Below are 16,351 nucleotides of genomic sequence, written 5' to 3'. Positions count from 1 at the left end.
GGAGGCTTAATGCCTAACAGGCTGTTCATGAAACTTTTCGGTAGAGTTAAATACATTCTGATATTTAGAATTTGACTGAATGCATGGGTGAATAAAATCTAAAGGGGCAGCTGTTACTTGGCTTGGAAAAGCTGTTGCTGTTTGGAAATGTGGACCCAGCATAGCCAGTTCTGATTTTAGGGGGGGGAAAAAAACCTTTCAGATGAAATCTCGTGGTATGTCCACGTGAGCAACAAATTTAATGAAAACCTAAATGCTATGCAGGCCCAAGAAAATACATTTCTACAGGCTGAATTCAGCCCACAGGAACACCAGTTTGCATGCCATCCGGCACATCGTTTTCCTTATGCCGATACCCTTCACTGTTTCATCGATGCTGACTCATTCCATCCACTCCGTCCCTTTTCTGTGGTTTTGTCCTCCGTCATGTCCATTTGTGCAAAGCAGCTTGGTCAGATGATAACAGGCTCTTGGATAATGGGATTTGGGGTGGCCTTAGGGGAATTGTGGAGAACGCGGGAGGCTGTAGTTGCAGACCCCTCTGTGTGGGGCAGATGCCCCTGCTTGTTCTGGCTCCTTCCTGCCCCCCCCCCCCCCGGCAGAAGGCAGCAGGATCCTGTCACAGTGCAGCGAGACGGAAGGGGCAGCTCCCTGAGCCCACGCGAGAGAGGATGGAGAAGCCATGAGAGAGAAAGCAGAGGCACGTGGAAGCCCCATCTGGCTTTGTGGGGTAGGACAGATATTTGGAAGCTTTAGGTTATGTTCCCCCAGATGCAGGCTTTCATGACAACACAGTTGTTGACATGGAATCCCACAGCAAGCACGTGACTCCCTCTTTTAATCCTCTGAGTGCAGGAGAAGCTGCTTTTGCTGGTATGTCTTTAACACAGGCAGAGCAGGTCTTGGGCTGGGAGCCTTCTGCAGGCAGGGATGTCTGGACAGAACTTAATGACATTGTTTGTTTTTATCACAGTTATTCTTGCATGGCTATGTGTGGCAGTTATTGCTGGTTTTCCCATTATGGTAGTGTCATAAGGTGATTTTTAAAAATACATTGATATAAATAGGAATGGTTTGTTGATTTCAAGTATTAATAGAATACGTGGAATATAGACATGGCAGTAAAATCACAGAGGTGCTATGCAAACACGAAGTTTGAGCAGCACTGGAATAGGGAGAAAAATGTTGGTTTAGTCTAAGGAAGAACTTTTTAATCACCCAAGTTGTGCAAGGATGGAATAGGCTGTGTGCTTCCCTGTCATGGTGGGTGTGCAGAGAACCCGGACAGCCTCTTCGGGGGGCGGGGGAGGGACGGGCGTGAGAGGGCTATGATGGGTTCTGATTGGCTGTCTCTCCTTTGCTCTGGGTCCAGGCTTTCCTCCGCTTCAGGCCCCAGGAGTACGATCTGGACATCCCTGGGGGGCCTGTGGTACAGCACTGCAGCCTGATGAGAGACCTCCAGCTCCAGGCCTTCCCACACTTTGTGAGTGGAGCTTTTCCTTTCTCCTTTCTTTGTGAGGCAGGTGGCAGAGCCTGGGAAGAATAATATTTAGGAGAAAAAAAGAGTAATATTTAGGGGCCTCCTGGCTGGCTCAGTCAGTAGAGCATGCAATTCTTGATCTCAGTGTGAGTTCGAGCCCCACTATGGGTGTAGAGATTACTTAAAAATAAAATCTTAAAAAAAAAAGGAATACTATTTAGAAGCCAGGCCCTTTATATGATTGTCATATCCATAACTGCCCAGAGTAGCCAGCAGAGCAGAGATTATTATTAATGCATTTTACTGATTAAAAATAGCCCCAGCTGATGTTTGCTGTGCCTCACTATCTGCCAGGCAGATAAGCTGCTCAGCCCTTTACATTCTTCATCTCCATTAATCCTCACAACCAGCTTATGGGGTAGATGCTGTTAAGAGTCCCATTCTGCAGGTGAGAGGTGGAGGCTCAGAGAGGGTGACTTCCCAGGTAATTCAGATGGTCGGTGGCAAGATGGGATCTGAGCCCCAAAGACTGTGTTTGTGGTCACTCCTCTCTACAAAATCTTTTAAGAGCTGTGCACAGATGTTAGGAAGTGCCAGGCCCTCTGCTAAGCTCATACATGCACTGTCCCCATTGTTCAGATGGGCACATTGAGGCCCAGAAAGTTTAGATAACATGCAAGAAGTCACAGCGAGTCGGTGGGGGTGGGACTACAGCCCGGTCCTAGCTCCCTCCAAAACCCCTTCTCCCGGTGCCTGGCCTCTGCCGCTTCCTTCCCCAACCCCAAGCTCCCCTCTCCCCGCAGAAGCAGAGGCTGAAAGGCCTGGTGTGGCAGCCGTTGTGCAGCCTGGCTAAAGCCCTGGCTGGCCCTCAGAACCTGATCAAGAAGCGTCTGGACAAACTACTGGACTTCGAGAGGGTGGAAGAGAAGCTGTTGGAGGTGGGCAGCGTGACGTACGAGGAGCAGGAGGCCCGACACACGTACCAGGCCCTCAACTCCCTGCTAGTGGCCGAGCTCCCACAGCTGAACCAGCTGGCCACGCGCTGGCTGGGCCAGATCCTGCGCACATTCGTGGGCCTCCAGAGGGAGCTTGCTCAACAAGTTCTGCAGAGGGCAGAGGGCAGCTTGGCCCAGGTAAGGCCTCTGGGACCCGGGGTGCCTCTGGGGAACAGCCAGGCGGGGCCTCAGGGCGCCTGCAGCTAGCTGTTCGCGGGGGTTGGGATGGAGGGACATTAGGCCATCAGGTGTGCAGCAGGCGGCCCCGGGCACCTTCTGGACCTCTCTTGTGCTTGTCCCTCCAGTAATGGGACCCGATCATGCAAACAAGGATAGAACTGGGACTCCAGGCAATTCCTGGGCTCTGGGATTCAGAAGCAGAAGAGGCTTTGCTGGGAAAATAGCAGACCTTGGGGCCCCTCCTTGGAATGTATGAGAAGTCGGTGACAGAGGCCAGGCCCCTTCTACGCGGTCGGGAGTCAGTGTCTCCAGTTGGCGTTCCCGCTGCTGTTACTACTTCTAGCCGCTGCGTCCTCGTGAGCGCGTACGGTGTACTTCCTTGTGTTATCCCAGTTTTCCTCACACTGACCCTACAGAGTAGTTATCATCGGCAACCTCACTGCAAAAGGAAGCCGAACCCAGAGGGGTTAGACAGCGTGCCCAAGGCCACACAGCCGACAGCAGGATTCGAACCCTGGCAGTTCACATCCCGCAGCCTGGGCTCTGAAGAGTGCTTGGCAGCCTATTAGAAGAGCTATCTGCTGAAAGCAGAAATAGATTGCAAAGAAGTTTGGACAAACTTCCAAGTGCAAACTTTGAATTCAGAGCTTTGAAGACAGGGGTTGACACAGGGAAGAAGACCGGGGTTGATGCGGGGAAGAAGACCAAGCTGCTTTCAGATCTGTCTCTGATGTCAGCGTCAGAGCTGAGGGGCTTGTGCGCCTGGCCCCCAGGGCAGGCCAGCACTCCTCATACCACACGCTGTCTCCTGGGCTTCATGGTCCCCAGCGCAGCCACGCCCGTGCAGTGTGTTGCATGAAACTTCCTCTGAAATGCACGTGCCCCACTGCCCTGGTGGCTCCTGGTCCCAGTCCGCCCTGTGCTCCCACTTGCAGCACACTGCTTCTGAGTGGGACCACGTCCTTTTGCACAGACCGCTTCTTTGGCCTGAAATACCCCCCAGCCCAGTGCCCTCCCCATGCCTTTCACAGTGCCTGGTGCATGGTAGGAACTCCCCAAATATGTGACAGATGAATGAATCTCTCCGTGAAGCTCTCAGAAGCCCCCTCCTTGCAGCTGGGAGAGCCCGTCTCCCCATCGTGTGTACTCCAACAGCCTTTAGGAGGTGCTGTGCTAAGCACTTCGCAGAGCCTGCCTTCAGCTGGGGTGCTGGATGAAGCTGTTTCTCCTTATTGAGGAGGGCTGGAACTATAGGCTTTTATTCTTTTTGGCCTTCAAAGCATTTAGTACAGAGTTCTGTCTCAGACACGCTTTTTGAATTTAATTAAGCCTGAACCATCTGCAAAAAGAAGCATTTCTCTTTCCTGAAGGCAGAGGGTCAATCTGATTAGATGATCTTGTCATTCTCTTCCCGCCCTCTAGTTCTGTCTCCTGGGCTGCCAGGCCCCTTGTGTTCAGACTGGGATGCGCGGGCTGTGGAGTGTTGCAGGATGCCAGTAGCAGGAAGATCAACTTTATAAAAGCAGAAAGAGGGCCTTTCCTGGTTGGGCCTGTCATTTAGAATGTTAGAGCCTGCCGGTGATTGGTGCCAGCTTCCTTGTCTGTGTCCCATGGCCCATCCCCCTGGACCAGTCCTATGGACCCCGGGAAAGGCCTGCATGAGGTAGAACCTCAATCTGTCTGCATCCTGGGGACAGGGGGAAAGGCTCTAAGTCAGACCCAAGAGCAGCGAGCTTGGTGACAAGCAGAGAGGACATGTCTCTCTTAGCTGTGGGTCTTACTCATTCCTAGGTTGTGTGGGAAGAATGCAGGAGATGGCTAGCAGGGCCAGGGTCTCCGGATGGAGCATTACTCAGAACTTCTTGGATTCCAGACCAGCTGAGGCATAAAGAAGGACGTCTTGACTTGCATAACTGGGAGGCCCAGGAGGGGATCGAGCCCCGGGCAGGGTGCATTCAGTACAAACAATGTTGTCAGGGCTCCGGCTTTCGCTCCACCTCCTAGCTCTGTTTCCCTGTCTGGGCTGGCTTCACTGTCAGGCCAACCTTTTTCTGCACAGTGGGAGAGACTGATTTTATGCCTCAGCATCTAAAGGAAAAGTTTTCCTCTCATTCTCAGCCTTCATATACTAACTCTGACGGGAGGCTTGTGCTTGGCCTTGCTTAGGTTCATTGTTTAGTCTGTGGGCTGCTCGCAGTGGATGGGAGAAGGGAGGCCGTGCCTGCCAGCCCTGGGGCTGGTGCCCCACGGCGGGCAGTACTCCTGGACTCCCACGGAGGGATGCTTTTTTGAAGGACACCAAGTGGGGCAGTCAGCAGACAAAAACTACAGCTGACAAAGACGTAAAGACCCATCTTCCCACATCTGGGGCTAGGATGTAGGCTGCTAGAGTCTTTCTGTCCCCTTTCTCCTGGAGATGGCTCTGACGACAGTGTCTGTCCCACCCAGCTGCCCCACTACCACCTCTCGGAGCCAGCCTTCAGGAAGCTGGTGGAGGACGCACTGGGCCAGACTGGTCACCAGCTTCGCTCCTTTCAAGAGAACTTTGAGAAAGTGCTGCCACCTCCCACCATGCAAGTAAGTCTCCTTACCCCGCAGACTGAAATATACTCCCTGGGGGAGGCCAAAGAACGCAGACTGTCCAGTCCTTCACCTGCCAGTGGGGTCAGGCCCAATCCTGTTTCCGTTTCCTTTTCCTTTTCCTCCCCCAGGGTTCCCTGTACCCTTTCCCTCTCTTTCTGTCTGTAAGCTGGAGGGGGTGTTGGGATTCACACCACCTACACACATGCTCTTCATGGCCAATAAGCATAAGAGCAGAACAGTAGAATATTAGTGTAATTAGACATAATCACAGACAAGTGGCATTAGCATCCCCAAACCTGGAACTTCACATTCTTTTAATCAAAGCCCCTGTTTCCTCACCATCTGACTGAACTGGCTTCAGATACCAGCATTCAGGATGAATAAAAAGTTGGAATAACAAATCATTTAAATTTTCTTTTTGCTATGGAATTTTTAATTGCAAAAGACAGTATTTCAGCTGCGTTATGGTTTACAGACTTTGACTGGCCAAATGCTTTTTTGGGGTAAAGTATTTTTCCCTAAAATAGAAGGAAAGGGTATCTTTCAGTGCACTTGAAGGATGTCCCCAGGGAGTATATTTCAGAAGTGGAACTGAAGTAGCTGAAGGGAGGAGGGGGCTCCACATGGGGACAGACCTGGATGAGAGGATCCTGAAACTGTGTGTTCAGTCACATGTGAAATGTGAAGTGAAGGGCCGGGAGACAGCCAGGATTCCCCAGAAGGGAGAAGGGGGCTCCAGAAACCCAGAGAGACAAGGAAAGGAGCCCAGCGGAGCTGGCCCATAGAGGTGGCCTGCACACCTGACTGGAACGCAGAGAAGGCCAGAGGCCATCAGGGACGCAGGAGGAGAGTGGACTCTTCCTTGGGCCACAGCCACCGCCTTTCCTCCCCCACACCGAGGCTGTCCCAGCCAGAAGTCCCATGGCGGGGGCATGGGCCCTGCAGCGTGGGGCGAGGATGGGGCAGAAAGTAAAGAGCACTCACTCACTCTTTCTCTCAAATAAATAAAATCTTAAAAAAAATTTTTTTAAAAAAGAAAGAAAGTAAAGAGCAGAGCAGCTGCTGGGATGAGTCCTGGGAAGCTCCTCTCTCTTGCTACTTGAGACACAATAACATTTGTCTTATTGGAAAAGCATTCCATGCTGATTGTAGAAAAAAGAGAAGACACAGAGAAACAAAAAAGAGAAACAAATGGGAACAGCATAATCCCAATGTGTGTTGCAAATTGGTAGGAAGAGAAGAGACGCCCCCTCCTTTCCACCTTTGTTTTGGCCCCCCCCACACCCCTCTTATAAATTCCTGACTTCTTTGGCTAAGGGTTCAGAACCCACAGAAGTGAGGTGGTCACCTAGACAGAAGCAGTCCTCGTGATATTTTCCCATGTCTCCCCTTGGTCCCTCCAGGGAATACTGCTGTTCTCTGCGGGGGCCTCTCAGACTTGAGAAAGAAGGCAAATGTTTCTACACTGCTGGCTTTCATACTCAGGGTAACACCTCTATTCTGAAAAAAAGCTACGCTGTCTCCACTTCCACCTAAGGGCCTGTTTAGAAACATCAGGTTCTCCTAGCTCTTGATCCTGACTAGTGAACCCCACTAGAGTTGGCAGAGTCTGTGCCGAGACGTCCCTGAAGGGCACTTCTGTCTGCTTTTCCTACACCAAGCACCACCTCCCCACAGAAATAACCACATAGAATATGATCTCTATACACACACACACACACACACACACACACACACACACACATATAGTCAGAGTATATAGTGAATCTATATGCAACATTTTTAGTTTCTTTGTTTTACAAAAAGGGACAGTCACCGCTGAGTCTCTTCTTGGTGATACTTTTGCTGGAAGCAATGAACAAGAAAACAAAGGCAATGCCAGATTTTTGGATGCATGGACAGCGCCACTGAGGCATTCGTCCCAGCTAGATGGCAGTTTCCATCAGGGCAAAGCTGTCTTCTGTGTTTCTTTTTTTTTTTTTTAAAGATTTTATTATTTATTTGACAGAGAGAGACACAGCGAGAGAGGGAACACAAGCAGGGGGAGTGGGAGAGGGAGAAGCAGGCTTCCCGCTGAGCAGGGAGCCCGATGCGGGGCTCGATCCCGGGACCCTGGGATCATGACCTGAGCCGAAGGCAGACGCTTAACAACTGAGCCACGCAGGCGCCCCTTCTGTGTTTCTTTTACCCCATTCACAAGGCTTACTGTGCCTTGTAAACAGTAGGTGCTCAATAAATACTTGTGGAATAAAAGCTAGCACTCCCTTCACACGTGAGGGAGGGTCTGCACGCGTCACCCTCTGCCGGCCGTCAAAGCAGCCACACGCCTGCTGCTCGCGTGACGCTCATGGTCCTGCTCATTCAGGCCAAAAGACCTGTGCCAGGCTTTTTCCTGTGGGATAATTTAGCTTGATGCTGTGGCCAGAATTTAGGGCCCCATCCTAGAGTTCTGTAACTGAGAACTTTCGGAACCTGAATTAGGATTTTAGAAAATCCAGGAAGTTTAGACCTAGGAGGGATGTTAGAGGTCAAATGAGAGGGTGTTTTGTGTGGGTTTTTTTGTTTGTTTGTTTGTTTTTTGAGATCCCTTTGGATCCTAAGAGTGTGTTCTTCCTCTAACCCAGCCATCTGTTAGCGAGGAGACTGTTGCCCACTGGCAGCAGAGGTAGGATCGGCATGGGACTCCTGGTTGTCAGCACGTGGGCATACGCTGGCGCCAGCTCTGACACGCCAACTCAGGCACCTGTGTCTCTCTTTGTCCCTTCCCTCCTCCCAGCCACTCCTTCCAGGGGCTGAACGCCAGGTGCAGGCTCTCCTGAGCAGGTATGGCCCCGAAAAGCTGTACCAGGTGACAAGCAGCGTCAGTGGGGCTGGGACTCTGGACCTGACACTGCCACGGGGCCAAATCGTGGCTCTCCTTCAAAACAAGGACACCAGAGGCAACAGCAGTCGCTGGCTGGTGGACACCGGGGGTACGTGGGGCTTCATGGGCTCTTCCCCTCCCTCTGGGAAACCCCCCAACAGGAACCAGTGGGGAGATCCAGGTGTGGGCAGGGGTCTGGCTGTGCAAATCCAGGATGGGAACTGACATAGGTGAAAGTGCAGGGCTTGGGGCACAGCCAGCTTAGTGTGGCCTGTGACATGCCACTAAGAGGAAGTGAGTCTTACATTGCTACATCCGTTATTCAGCACCTACTGTGTGCCTTCGGGACCTCACAGACCGTTGGGGTAGACAGAAATGTACAGAGAGATCTCCAGCATCACCCCAAAAGATGTAGATATGCGGAGAGGGCGCGCTTGGATCCCAGCTGCAGGGAAACATCTGGCGTCCAGAACGAGGATGTGTGGTCCTGTCTCCCGTGCACTGGTCCCACCCTTGGATGTGCCACTCAGGTCTGGGTGCCCCAGTGTAACTGGGCAGGAGGCAGGTGGCACCTTGAACCCAAGAGGAGATGGCCCAGCCATGTCTTCCAAAAAGGGGCCTGTGACCCACAAGATGAGGGTCACACAGGATTATTGGGAGGGGACCCACAGAGAGTTTTCCCCCTTCAGTTTATCATAATTGTTACTGAAATATTTTTCTGCATATGAGAGAAACTATAGCTAGTACATAAACCTGTGATTTTATTCATATTATTAATAGAACAAGTCTAAGTTTTAAAAAGTGAGTCTATCAAAAAATTAAGTGGGTGACTCTTGATCTTGCTTCAGGTCTTGATCTCAGGGTCATGAGTTCAAGCCCATGTTGGGCTCCACGCTAGGCATGGAGCCTATTTTTAAAAGAAATTAAGAAAACAGTACAAATCCAGCAGAAACCGTGAAAGGGCAGTCTCGTGACTCAAGTTGACAAACAGCTGAACGGGGATTCAGGCTGGCCGCTGTAGTCAAGAAGACTGGGTTTGGATTCCAAATCAGCCACTTTACTAACTGTGTGACCTCAGAGAAGTTACAGAGCCTCTCTGAGCTGCAGTGGCTCAGCCATCAAATGGAAACAACAGTACTGACCTGGAGGGTTGATGTGAAGACTGGATAATCGAATGCCAGTTTGGCACCTAGCAAACTCTCAGGAGGTGTTGGCCATGTGCAGTGATAGCGACCAGGACAGCACTGGAGTAGCTGTTCATGAGCAGAAACTGAGGGTACTCAGTGAAGAGAGAGGCAGTGGCTGCCTCCTGGAAAAGGCCATCCTGGGTGAGGAAACAGCCCTGCTCTAGGCCTCTGCTCAAGGGGAAAGGGATCAGTGGGCCCAGCACCAGGAAAGCTGTGTTTATACCAGCCCAAGGAAGAACTTCTTATGTCTGTCAAAGCTGTTCAAAACAGAGTGGGCTGCCTCAGTAGGGAATAAGCACCCTGTCATTGGGGGTGTGCAAGTAGAAGCTGGAAAGAGTGAGTGTGGGTTGGTTAGGGGTGGGTGTGGGAGGTGCCTGGATGACTTTTTCTGGTCCCTTTTAGTGCTGGGAAGCTGTGCTGGAGGCATTCACATCCCTGAATGGGGCTGATTCCTCTGTCACTAAAAGGGATGGGAAGGGTGGTCTGCAGCCAGATAACGTTCTGCATGTCCTGTAGGACATCGAGGGTATGTGCCAGCTGGGAAACTGGATCTATACCGCGTCATCCCCAGGCAGGAGGAGGTCAAAGAGCAGGAGTGGCCTCACAAGGACTCCCGTCACCTAACGCCAGAGCCCACTCCAGCGCCCGTTCCCTCTGTCCCAGTGGTGACCCAGGTGAGTGTGGGAGAGGGGTGGGGTTTGCCTCCCCATGGCCACCTGGAGTGGGGCTTTGATTTCCCTCCTGTTGGAAGAGGCTACCATCCTGTGAGGCCAGGGCCTTGGTCAGTGGCCACACCAGTGTCCTGGTCAGGAGTGAACCTGGAAAAAGGAGCCTCCCATCCCTGCCACATCAACAAACCCTTGCTCCCTATCAGCAGGGCAAGTAGGATTCATTCATTCATTCATTCATTCATTCAGTATTTGCCAGGCAATGTGCCGGATGAGAGATGGAATAATGAGCAAAAGTAAATCTTGGTCCTTGCCTTCCTCAGATTTATAATCTGGGGGTGGGGAAAACAGCAATTAATAAAATAATCATGTGAATCATTGTAAAGTTAGAGCAGTGATAAATGCCAGAGCCTTAGGTGGGAGAGGTTCAGGAAAAGCTTTTCTAAGAATGGTGGTTTTTCTCAGATTTGAAGGGTGAGCAGGGATTAATTGGATAAAGGGACTGTGCCAGGCTGTGGGTGTGAAGAGCTCCCCAGAAAGCATGCCTAGTGAACGCAAAGGGGCCGGTGTGTGTGTGTGTGTGTGTGTGTGTGTGTGTGTACACACAAAGGAGGGGTGCGTGAGGAACTGAATGAAGGGGGTGTGGCCGGGGAAGAGAGGGTAGGGGTGAGGTACTGCTAGAGAGGTAGGCAGGGCCTTGTGGCCTTGGCAAGGGTGTCAGCCTTCGCTTCAGAGCAGTGGGGAACCTACATGCATGTTCACAACAGCATTATTCATAATTGCCAGAAAGTGGAAACCACTGAAATGTCCATCAGCAGATGGATGGATAAGCAAAATGTGGCATATCCATACAATGGCATATTACTCGGCCATAAAAAAGAAGGAAGGGCCAGTATGTGCTGTCACATGCAACTGCGTACAAAAGGCCACGTGTTGTATGACTCTGTTTATGTGAAATGCCCAGACCAGGCAAATGCATAGAGATGGGAAGTAGAGTAGTGGTTGGCTGCACCGGGGCAGGGGCAGGGGGGAGGTTGGGGGTTGGGAAGGACTGCTATCTTGTATGGGGTTTCTTTTTGAGGGGATGAAAATGTTCTGGAATTAGTAATGATGGTTGTACAGCCTTTGAACCTATTAAAAACTACTGAATTGTACACTTTGAAAAAATGACTGTTACGGTATTTGAATTCTATCTCAAAACAAACAAAAGGTGATGGGAAGCCATGAAAGGGTTTGGCTTGGCTGGGATGGAGTCCTCGAGGGAGGAGAAGCTCGGTGGGGTCACTGTGAGGGCTGGATGAGATAGGAAGGCCAGGCCGGGCCAAAGTGAGCCTCAGTAAACGGCAGCCACGCTCCCAGCTAGAAAAGGGCTTCACCGGTGACAGGTGAGCAGCAGAAAGGGCAGGAGCAGTGACAGGGAGCAGCAGCGGGAGCCCAGAGGCTGGTAGTGAATAGCCCAGGGAGCCCTCAGGCCAGGGAGGAGCCTCAGGTGGGTGGCGTGGGGCTGCAGAGAAGCCTGTGGAATCCGAGGTGTGCGGCTTGTGGCACATCCCTGGGAAGGCTCTGAGGGCCAGTGCCTGGAGCATTAGCTACGAGTGGTGCATCGGGGCTGCCTCCTGCTGGGCATTCCTGCCTTTCAGCAAAGGACCCACGAGGAGCTCCCCAGAGGGCCTGGCCACCCCGCTTGGCCCCAGCTCCACCCAGTGTGGGCAGCGTCTCTAGGAACCCTGCTGTGGGTGAGCCCAGCTGTCCGTCTTCTCAGACACATCAGCTGCTTCCTCTGTTCACAGGTCCACACTCGTGGGGTCATCCCAGTCCTCCCCAGCTTCTGACAGCAGGGACGGTAAACAGGACCAGAGCAGCCTGCATTTACTGAGCCCTGAGCATGTACCAGGCACAGGCGTACATCGTTTGTCGAATTCCCACAATTACCTGGAGGGGAGGACATTATTACTTCTGTTTTGCAGATGATGAAACTGAGGCCAGGGAAATGAAATATTAGCCTAATAAATGCCTTCCCCTCTAGTTTTTTGTCCAGTTCAATGCCTTTCCCTAAAAATTAACCAAGTCCCCCAACCGCTAGTCTCTACTCCAAGTTGGGAAGCAGGCCTGGGCGGGTGACACCATCAGATCTGGGCAAGGTGTTGGGGGAGAGGGTGCCATGTCCTCTGCTCAGTGGGGTGGCAGCAGTGGACCGAGGGCACCCATTCTGACAGGCCTGGCTTCGTTGCCATGTGATTTTGAATAAGCTCTTTGACTTCTCTGAGTCTCTTTTTCCTTATCTGAAAAACGGGGCAAATGGAATTATAGAACGGTGAAAGTCAAGGCCAGGTAGCGCTTGGAACAGAGCCTGGCACACAGTAGGTGTTGCTGGCGGAAGACGAAGCAGCAGCCTTCATCTTTAGCATGAGGATGTCCTTGGGAGGCGGTGACTGCCCAGCCTTGGGGACTGAGTCGGGTCGGGGCGGGGGGTGAGCAGGATGAACAGTGTCTCTGCGCTGGGTTTGTCTGTCTCCCCGCTCTGGCTGTTTCTATGTCGCTCCCATGTATTTCAGGTGGTGGCAGTGTACCCCTTTGTGGCCAGAAGCAGCCATGAAGTGAGTCTGCAGGCGGGCCAGCTGGTGACTGTCCTGGAGGCCCAGGACAAGAAGGGGAACCCGGAATGGAGCCTCGTGGAAGTGAACGAGCAGCGGGGCTATGTGCCTTCCAGCTTCCTGGCCAGGGCCGCGAGCCCAGCTCCATGGGGCTGGAGTGTGCCCTCCTAGGGTGCCCGCCACGGAGCCCATGCTGCCAAGGGACGGGGAGGCTTAGATGCTAGGACCCTGCGGGGGCGGAAGGGAAGATCAGGCCGAGGTAGGGTGAAGGGCAACCAGAGAGGTGGGTGGGCCTTGCAGGAGTGCCTGGCATGGGTGAGCAAGAAAGGCTCCAGCCAGAACCGCTCGTCAGGTCTGCAGAAAAGGTGGTTCCCATCTGAGGTCACAACAGCCTGGCTGGCAGGTCAAGGCGATGAGAACTTGCTGTGGCTTATGGCCTAGCTTACCTGTGCTCTCATCTAGCCCTGCCCACCAGAGTGGGTCACCCAGGTGAATGTTACCTGTGTGCGATGGGGTTGCGGGGAGGGGGGCACTGGACAAGTCCAGAGCTGCCTGGCCTGATGGTGCACTCCCTCCGTGTGGCATCAGGAGACACCGCAGCCGACCCACACTGGTAGCTGAGTTATCTTGGGCAGTGAACCCCCTCGGAACCCTCTCTAGCTGAGGAGAACGGGCTTGTGAGGGCAACGGAAAGGTTCCCAGGAGATTCTTGGCTGAGTCTCAGAGCGGGTGTGGCCAGGTCACAGTTCTGGAATGTGTTTAGGCAAATCCAGAGACTGTTCCAGGGAACGGGAGATTTTGAGGGTGTGTTACGTGGGGCGTATGAGGCTGTTGTGTTCTCTGGACTAGGGAACAAAGGACATGCAAATTGCTTAGGCAACTCTGTGCAGCAGGTGATCAACAGCCTGGTGGGTGGGGGAGCTTGGGTGTTGGTTTGCTTTCCTCTTTATGGAAGTCGGGAGCCAGGGGGATCCCCGGGTGGTTTCAGGGCCTGGAGGCGGCAGGTGAATGTGATGTCAGTTGGCTGTAGGGCCTTAGACAAAGGACACAACCTCAGTTTTCCCATCCACAAAGACCTAACTCAGAGGTTTGTGGTGAGAATGGCCTGAGGGAAGCTCCTTGTAAATTGTGAAGCGTGATATAAATGTAAATTGCCACTGGTAGCAGGATGCACCCGGAAGTGGTCTCAGGATGGCTCCAGCCTCCACCGGCCCAGCTGCAGACAAGCATGCGTGCTGCTGCTGGCCCTGCCCAGGCCATGGCAGACACTGGGAATCAGTGTGGTGACCTTTCCCCTCAGCCCAGGGGCACCTCAGGACCCTTCTCCATGCTGCGTTCTAGGTAGCCAGTCTCTTGAACTTGGTGAGATCAAACCCATTGTCATCCCTTTCTAGGACCTGGAAATGGAAAAACAGTTCCTGTTGAAGGCAGACTGACCCAATGGGGCCATTTTGGGTGCAGCCAGTGTTGAATCATCCTCTCCAGGTTGTCAGTTTAGCTAAGATACATCTCAAGATTCACAGAAGTGGGAAATGGTGGTCCAGTCTGATCTGTAATACAAATTATATATTTGGGGACCGACCCAAGTTGGAGAGTGTGGGGGAAAATCCAATGGTAGTTTAGACTTATTTCCAAGAACATCTCCATGGTATTATAACTGTAGTGCCTAACGCTGTTAGCTCTGGCTTTTGGAGGGCTTTGAAGAAATATATACATGCCTGTGTGAGATCTTCACCCGACTCCTCAGCTTGTGCAAGTGGGAAGATGCATCATGCATGAGAAACTCAGTCCCCACCGGCCCTGTCCCAGCACCACATCCACTCTATGAGATGCTCTTGACTCATTTTCCTTTCTTTTTCCTACTCAGATTTCTAATACAAATAGGAGGCATAGGGGAGCAGATAATAATATAGGAAATCCATTTGTGGGTTCCTCAGTGCTTACTGAGAATTTCCTGTGGACTAGAACCCCCGCTCAGGCTTCTCAGCCTGGCTGCTTGCCAGTTCCCCGCCCCCCGCCCCCACAAAGATTGTAATAGAGTTGGTCTGGGGTGTGGCCAGGCCCTCAGGAGCTCAAAAAGCTCCCCAGGTGCTTCTGGTGTGTCACCAGGACTGGGGACCTCGACCCTAGACACGCAGTAGTGTACGAGACAGGCTTGCGGTCAGAAGTGGCCACCAGCTGTAAGCTAGGTAGGATGTGCCCCTTCTGAGTTCTGTCCTGGCTCAGATGTTTTGAACAGGCAGTTTTAAAGGTGCTTTGAAAGAGGACAGCCTGTTCTGTCGGTCCCAGAATGTATATTTATTAAGTGCCATTAAGAGGGACCTGAGCAAAACTGGATGTTCTTAAAGGCAGAAGGGAGAAACCTGGAATATACTTGGAACCACATCTATCTCACAAGGGGAAAATGAAAATGTCTTCAGTAGCACACGGGTTGTGGTTTCTTGTAGACCAGGGAAGGAAGTCCAGCATCACCGACGGCTAAGAAAATGCATGTTGAGAGTGAATGGCCTGGATTTTCTCCAGGGTTCTCTACATAATGTGCCTCCCCCCACCCCCCACCCCCACCCCGATGCCTGGAGCCGTTGCATTGTCTTAAGTATTGCACTTCGGGGCTGCCACATACTGAACTTGCTAAGGTATTTGCCTGGGAACCAAACAAGGCTGATCACCAGGGTGGCCCTTGCTCCCTGCCACAGGGTGTGACCTCTTTAACCTTTTGGGCCCAAGCCCAGGTTTGAACATGAGGACAAGGTTACAATATGGAGGAAAGATGAATGAAAGTCTGCTTACTGTGAGGAGCTCTAGCTTGGTGAATCAGTGACGTGAACCATGGAGAATAAAGGACTTCAAAGATGAAAATGTCTCTGGAGTTTGCGGAACTCTAACCATTGGATAGTCAGATGCCCCAGTGTGACAGGCGCTCACTGGACACCTACTGTTCATAAAAATGCGACCTCATTTGTTCATGCGTTCATTTTTTTCTTTTTTAAAAGATTTTACTTAGAGAGAGCTCGCGTGCACACAAGCGGAGGGGTGGGTAGGGAGAGGCAGAGGGAGAAGCAGACTCCCCACTGAGCAGGGAGCACAACTCAGGGCTCAATCCCAGGACCCAGAGATAATGACCCGAGCCAAAGGCAGATGCTTAACCGAGTGAGCCACCCAGGCGCCCCTCATGTGTTCATTTGATGAGGGTCTACCACACACCTCTGACGCCTCTAGGAGTTGGCCTCAGCTGCTGGGATACAGTGAGAAGTCAGAGAGGTCAGATGGGGGCCTTGTCCTCCCAAAGCTCACAGTCTGGGGAGGGAGACGGACAAGTCAGTAATCTGTTACATGCAGTGTTGGTGTTAGAATAGGGCAATGACAGGTACCACTGGAGCCCAGTGGAGGAGTCAGCCCCTCACTGACACTGGGCAGCTAAGGAAGGCTTCCTGAAAGAAGTAATATGCGAGCTGAGGCTTAGCGGGTAACTTGAGTAGGGTGAAGGTGGGAGGGAGGGCACATGCAAAGGTCCAGAGGTAGGCATAAGCATGTTTCATCAGGGAACCAAAATGCTGTAGAGCTAAAACACAAGGTGTGTGGAGGAGTGCTAGATGTGGTAAGAGATGGCTTAGAGAGCTCTGCATGGGAAGGAGCTCTGAGTTGTATTCTGAGGGCAGTGGAAAGCCACCAAAAGGACTGAAGTGAGAGGAGTGACATGCCCAGGGTCGTATTTTAGGATGCAAGCTCCAGTTCATTCTGGAATTTCCCCAAGCTTCTGTCACATGGCTCAGGGAATAGATTTTCAACGCACATTGCTTA

General features: G+C 52.1%; 1 protein-coding gene across 5 annotated transcripts in view; it reads left to right on the top strand.

Moving 5' to 3' along the window:
• ARHGEF37 (Rho guanine nucleotide exchange factor 37) overlaps window positions 1–16,351 on the top strand; it is a 55,975-nt gene that overhangs the window by 30,823 nt on the left and 8,801 nt on the right. For 4 of the 5 annotated variants that reach the window (XM_025867268.2, XM_025867265.2, XM_025867267.2 and 1 more), the window contains exons 8-13: window positions 1,373–1,483; window positions 2,284–2,613; window positions 5,104–5,232; window positions 8,015–8,210; window positions 9,805–9,962; window positions 12,512–15,409. In XM_025867268.2, the coding sequence (XP_025723053.1) occupies window positions 1,373–1,483; window positions 2,284–2,613; window positions 5,104–5,232; window positions 8,015–8,210; window positions 9,805–9,962; window positions 12,512–12,721 (1,134 nt within the window). In that variant the 3' untranslated portion in view covers window positions 12,722–15,409. Of the gene's footprint in view, window positions 1–1,372; window positions 1,484–2,283; window positions 2,614–5,103; window positions 5,233–8,014; window positions 8,211–9,804; window positions 9,963–12,511; window positions 15,410–16,351 lie in introns of those variants that run through there. The other variant, XM_025867269.2, reaches the window with a different exon arrangement.

The sequence above is a fragment of the Callorhinus ursinus genome, unplaced genomic scaffold (assembly GCF_003265705.2).
Source record: "Callorhinus ursinus isolate GAN/ISIS: 27379988/994484 unplaced genomic scaffold, GSC_fseal_2.0 scaffold3, whole genome shotgun sequence".
NCBI lineage: Eukaryota > Metazoa > Chordata > Mammalia > Carnivora > Otariidae > Callorhinus > Callorhinus ursinus.
Note: the sequence above shows the minus strand (reverse complement) of the source record. Positions and strands in the feature narration are given on the sequence as shown.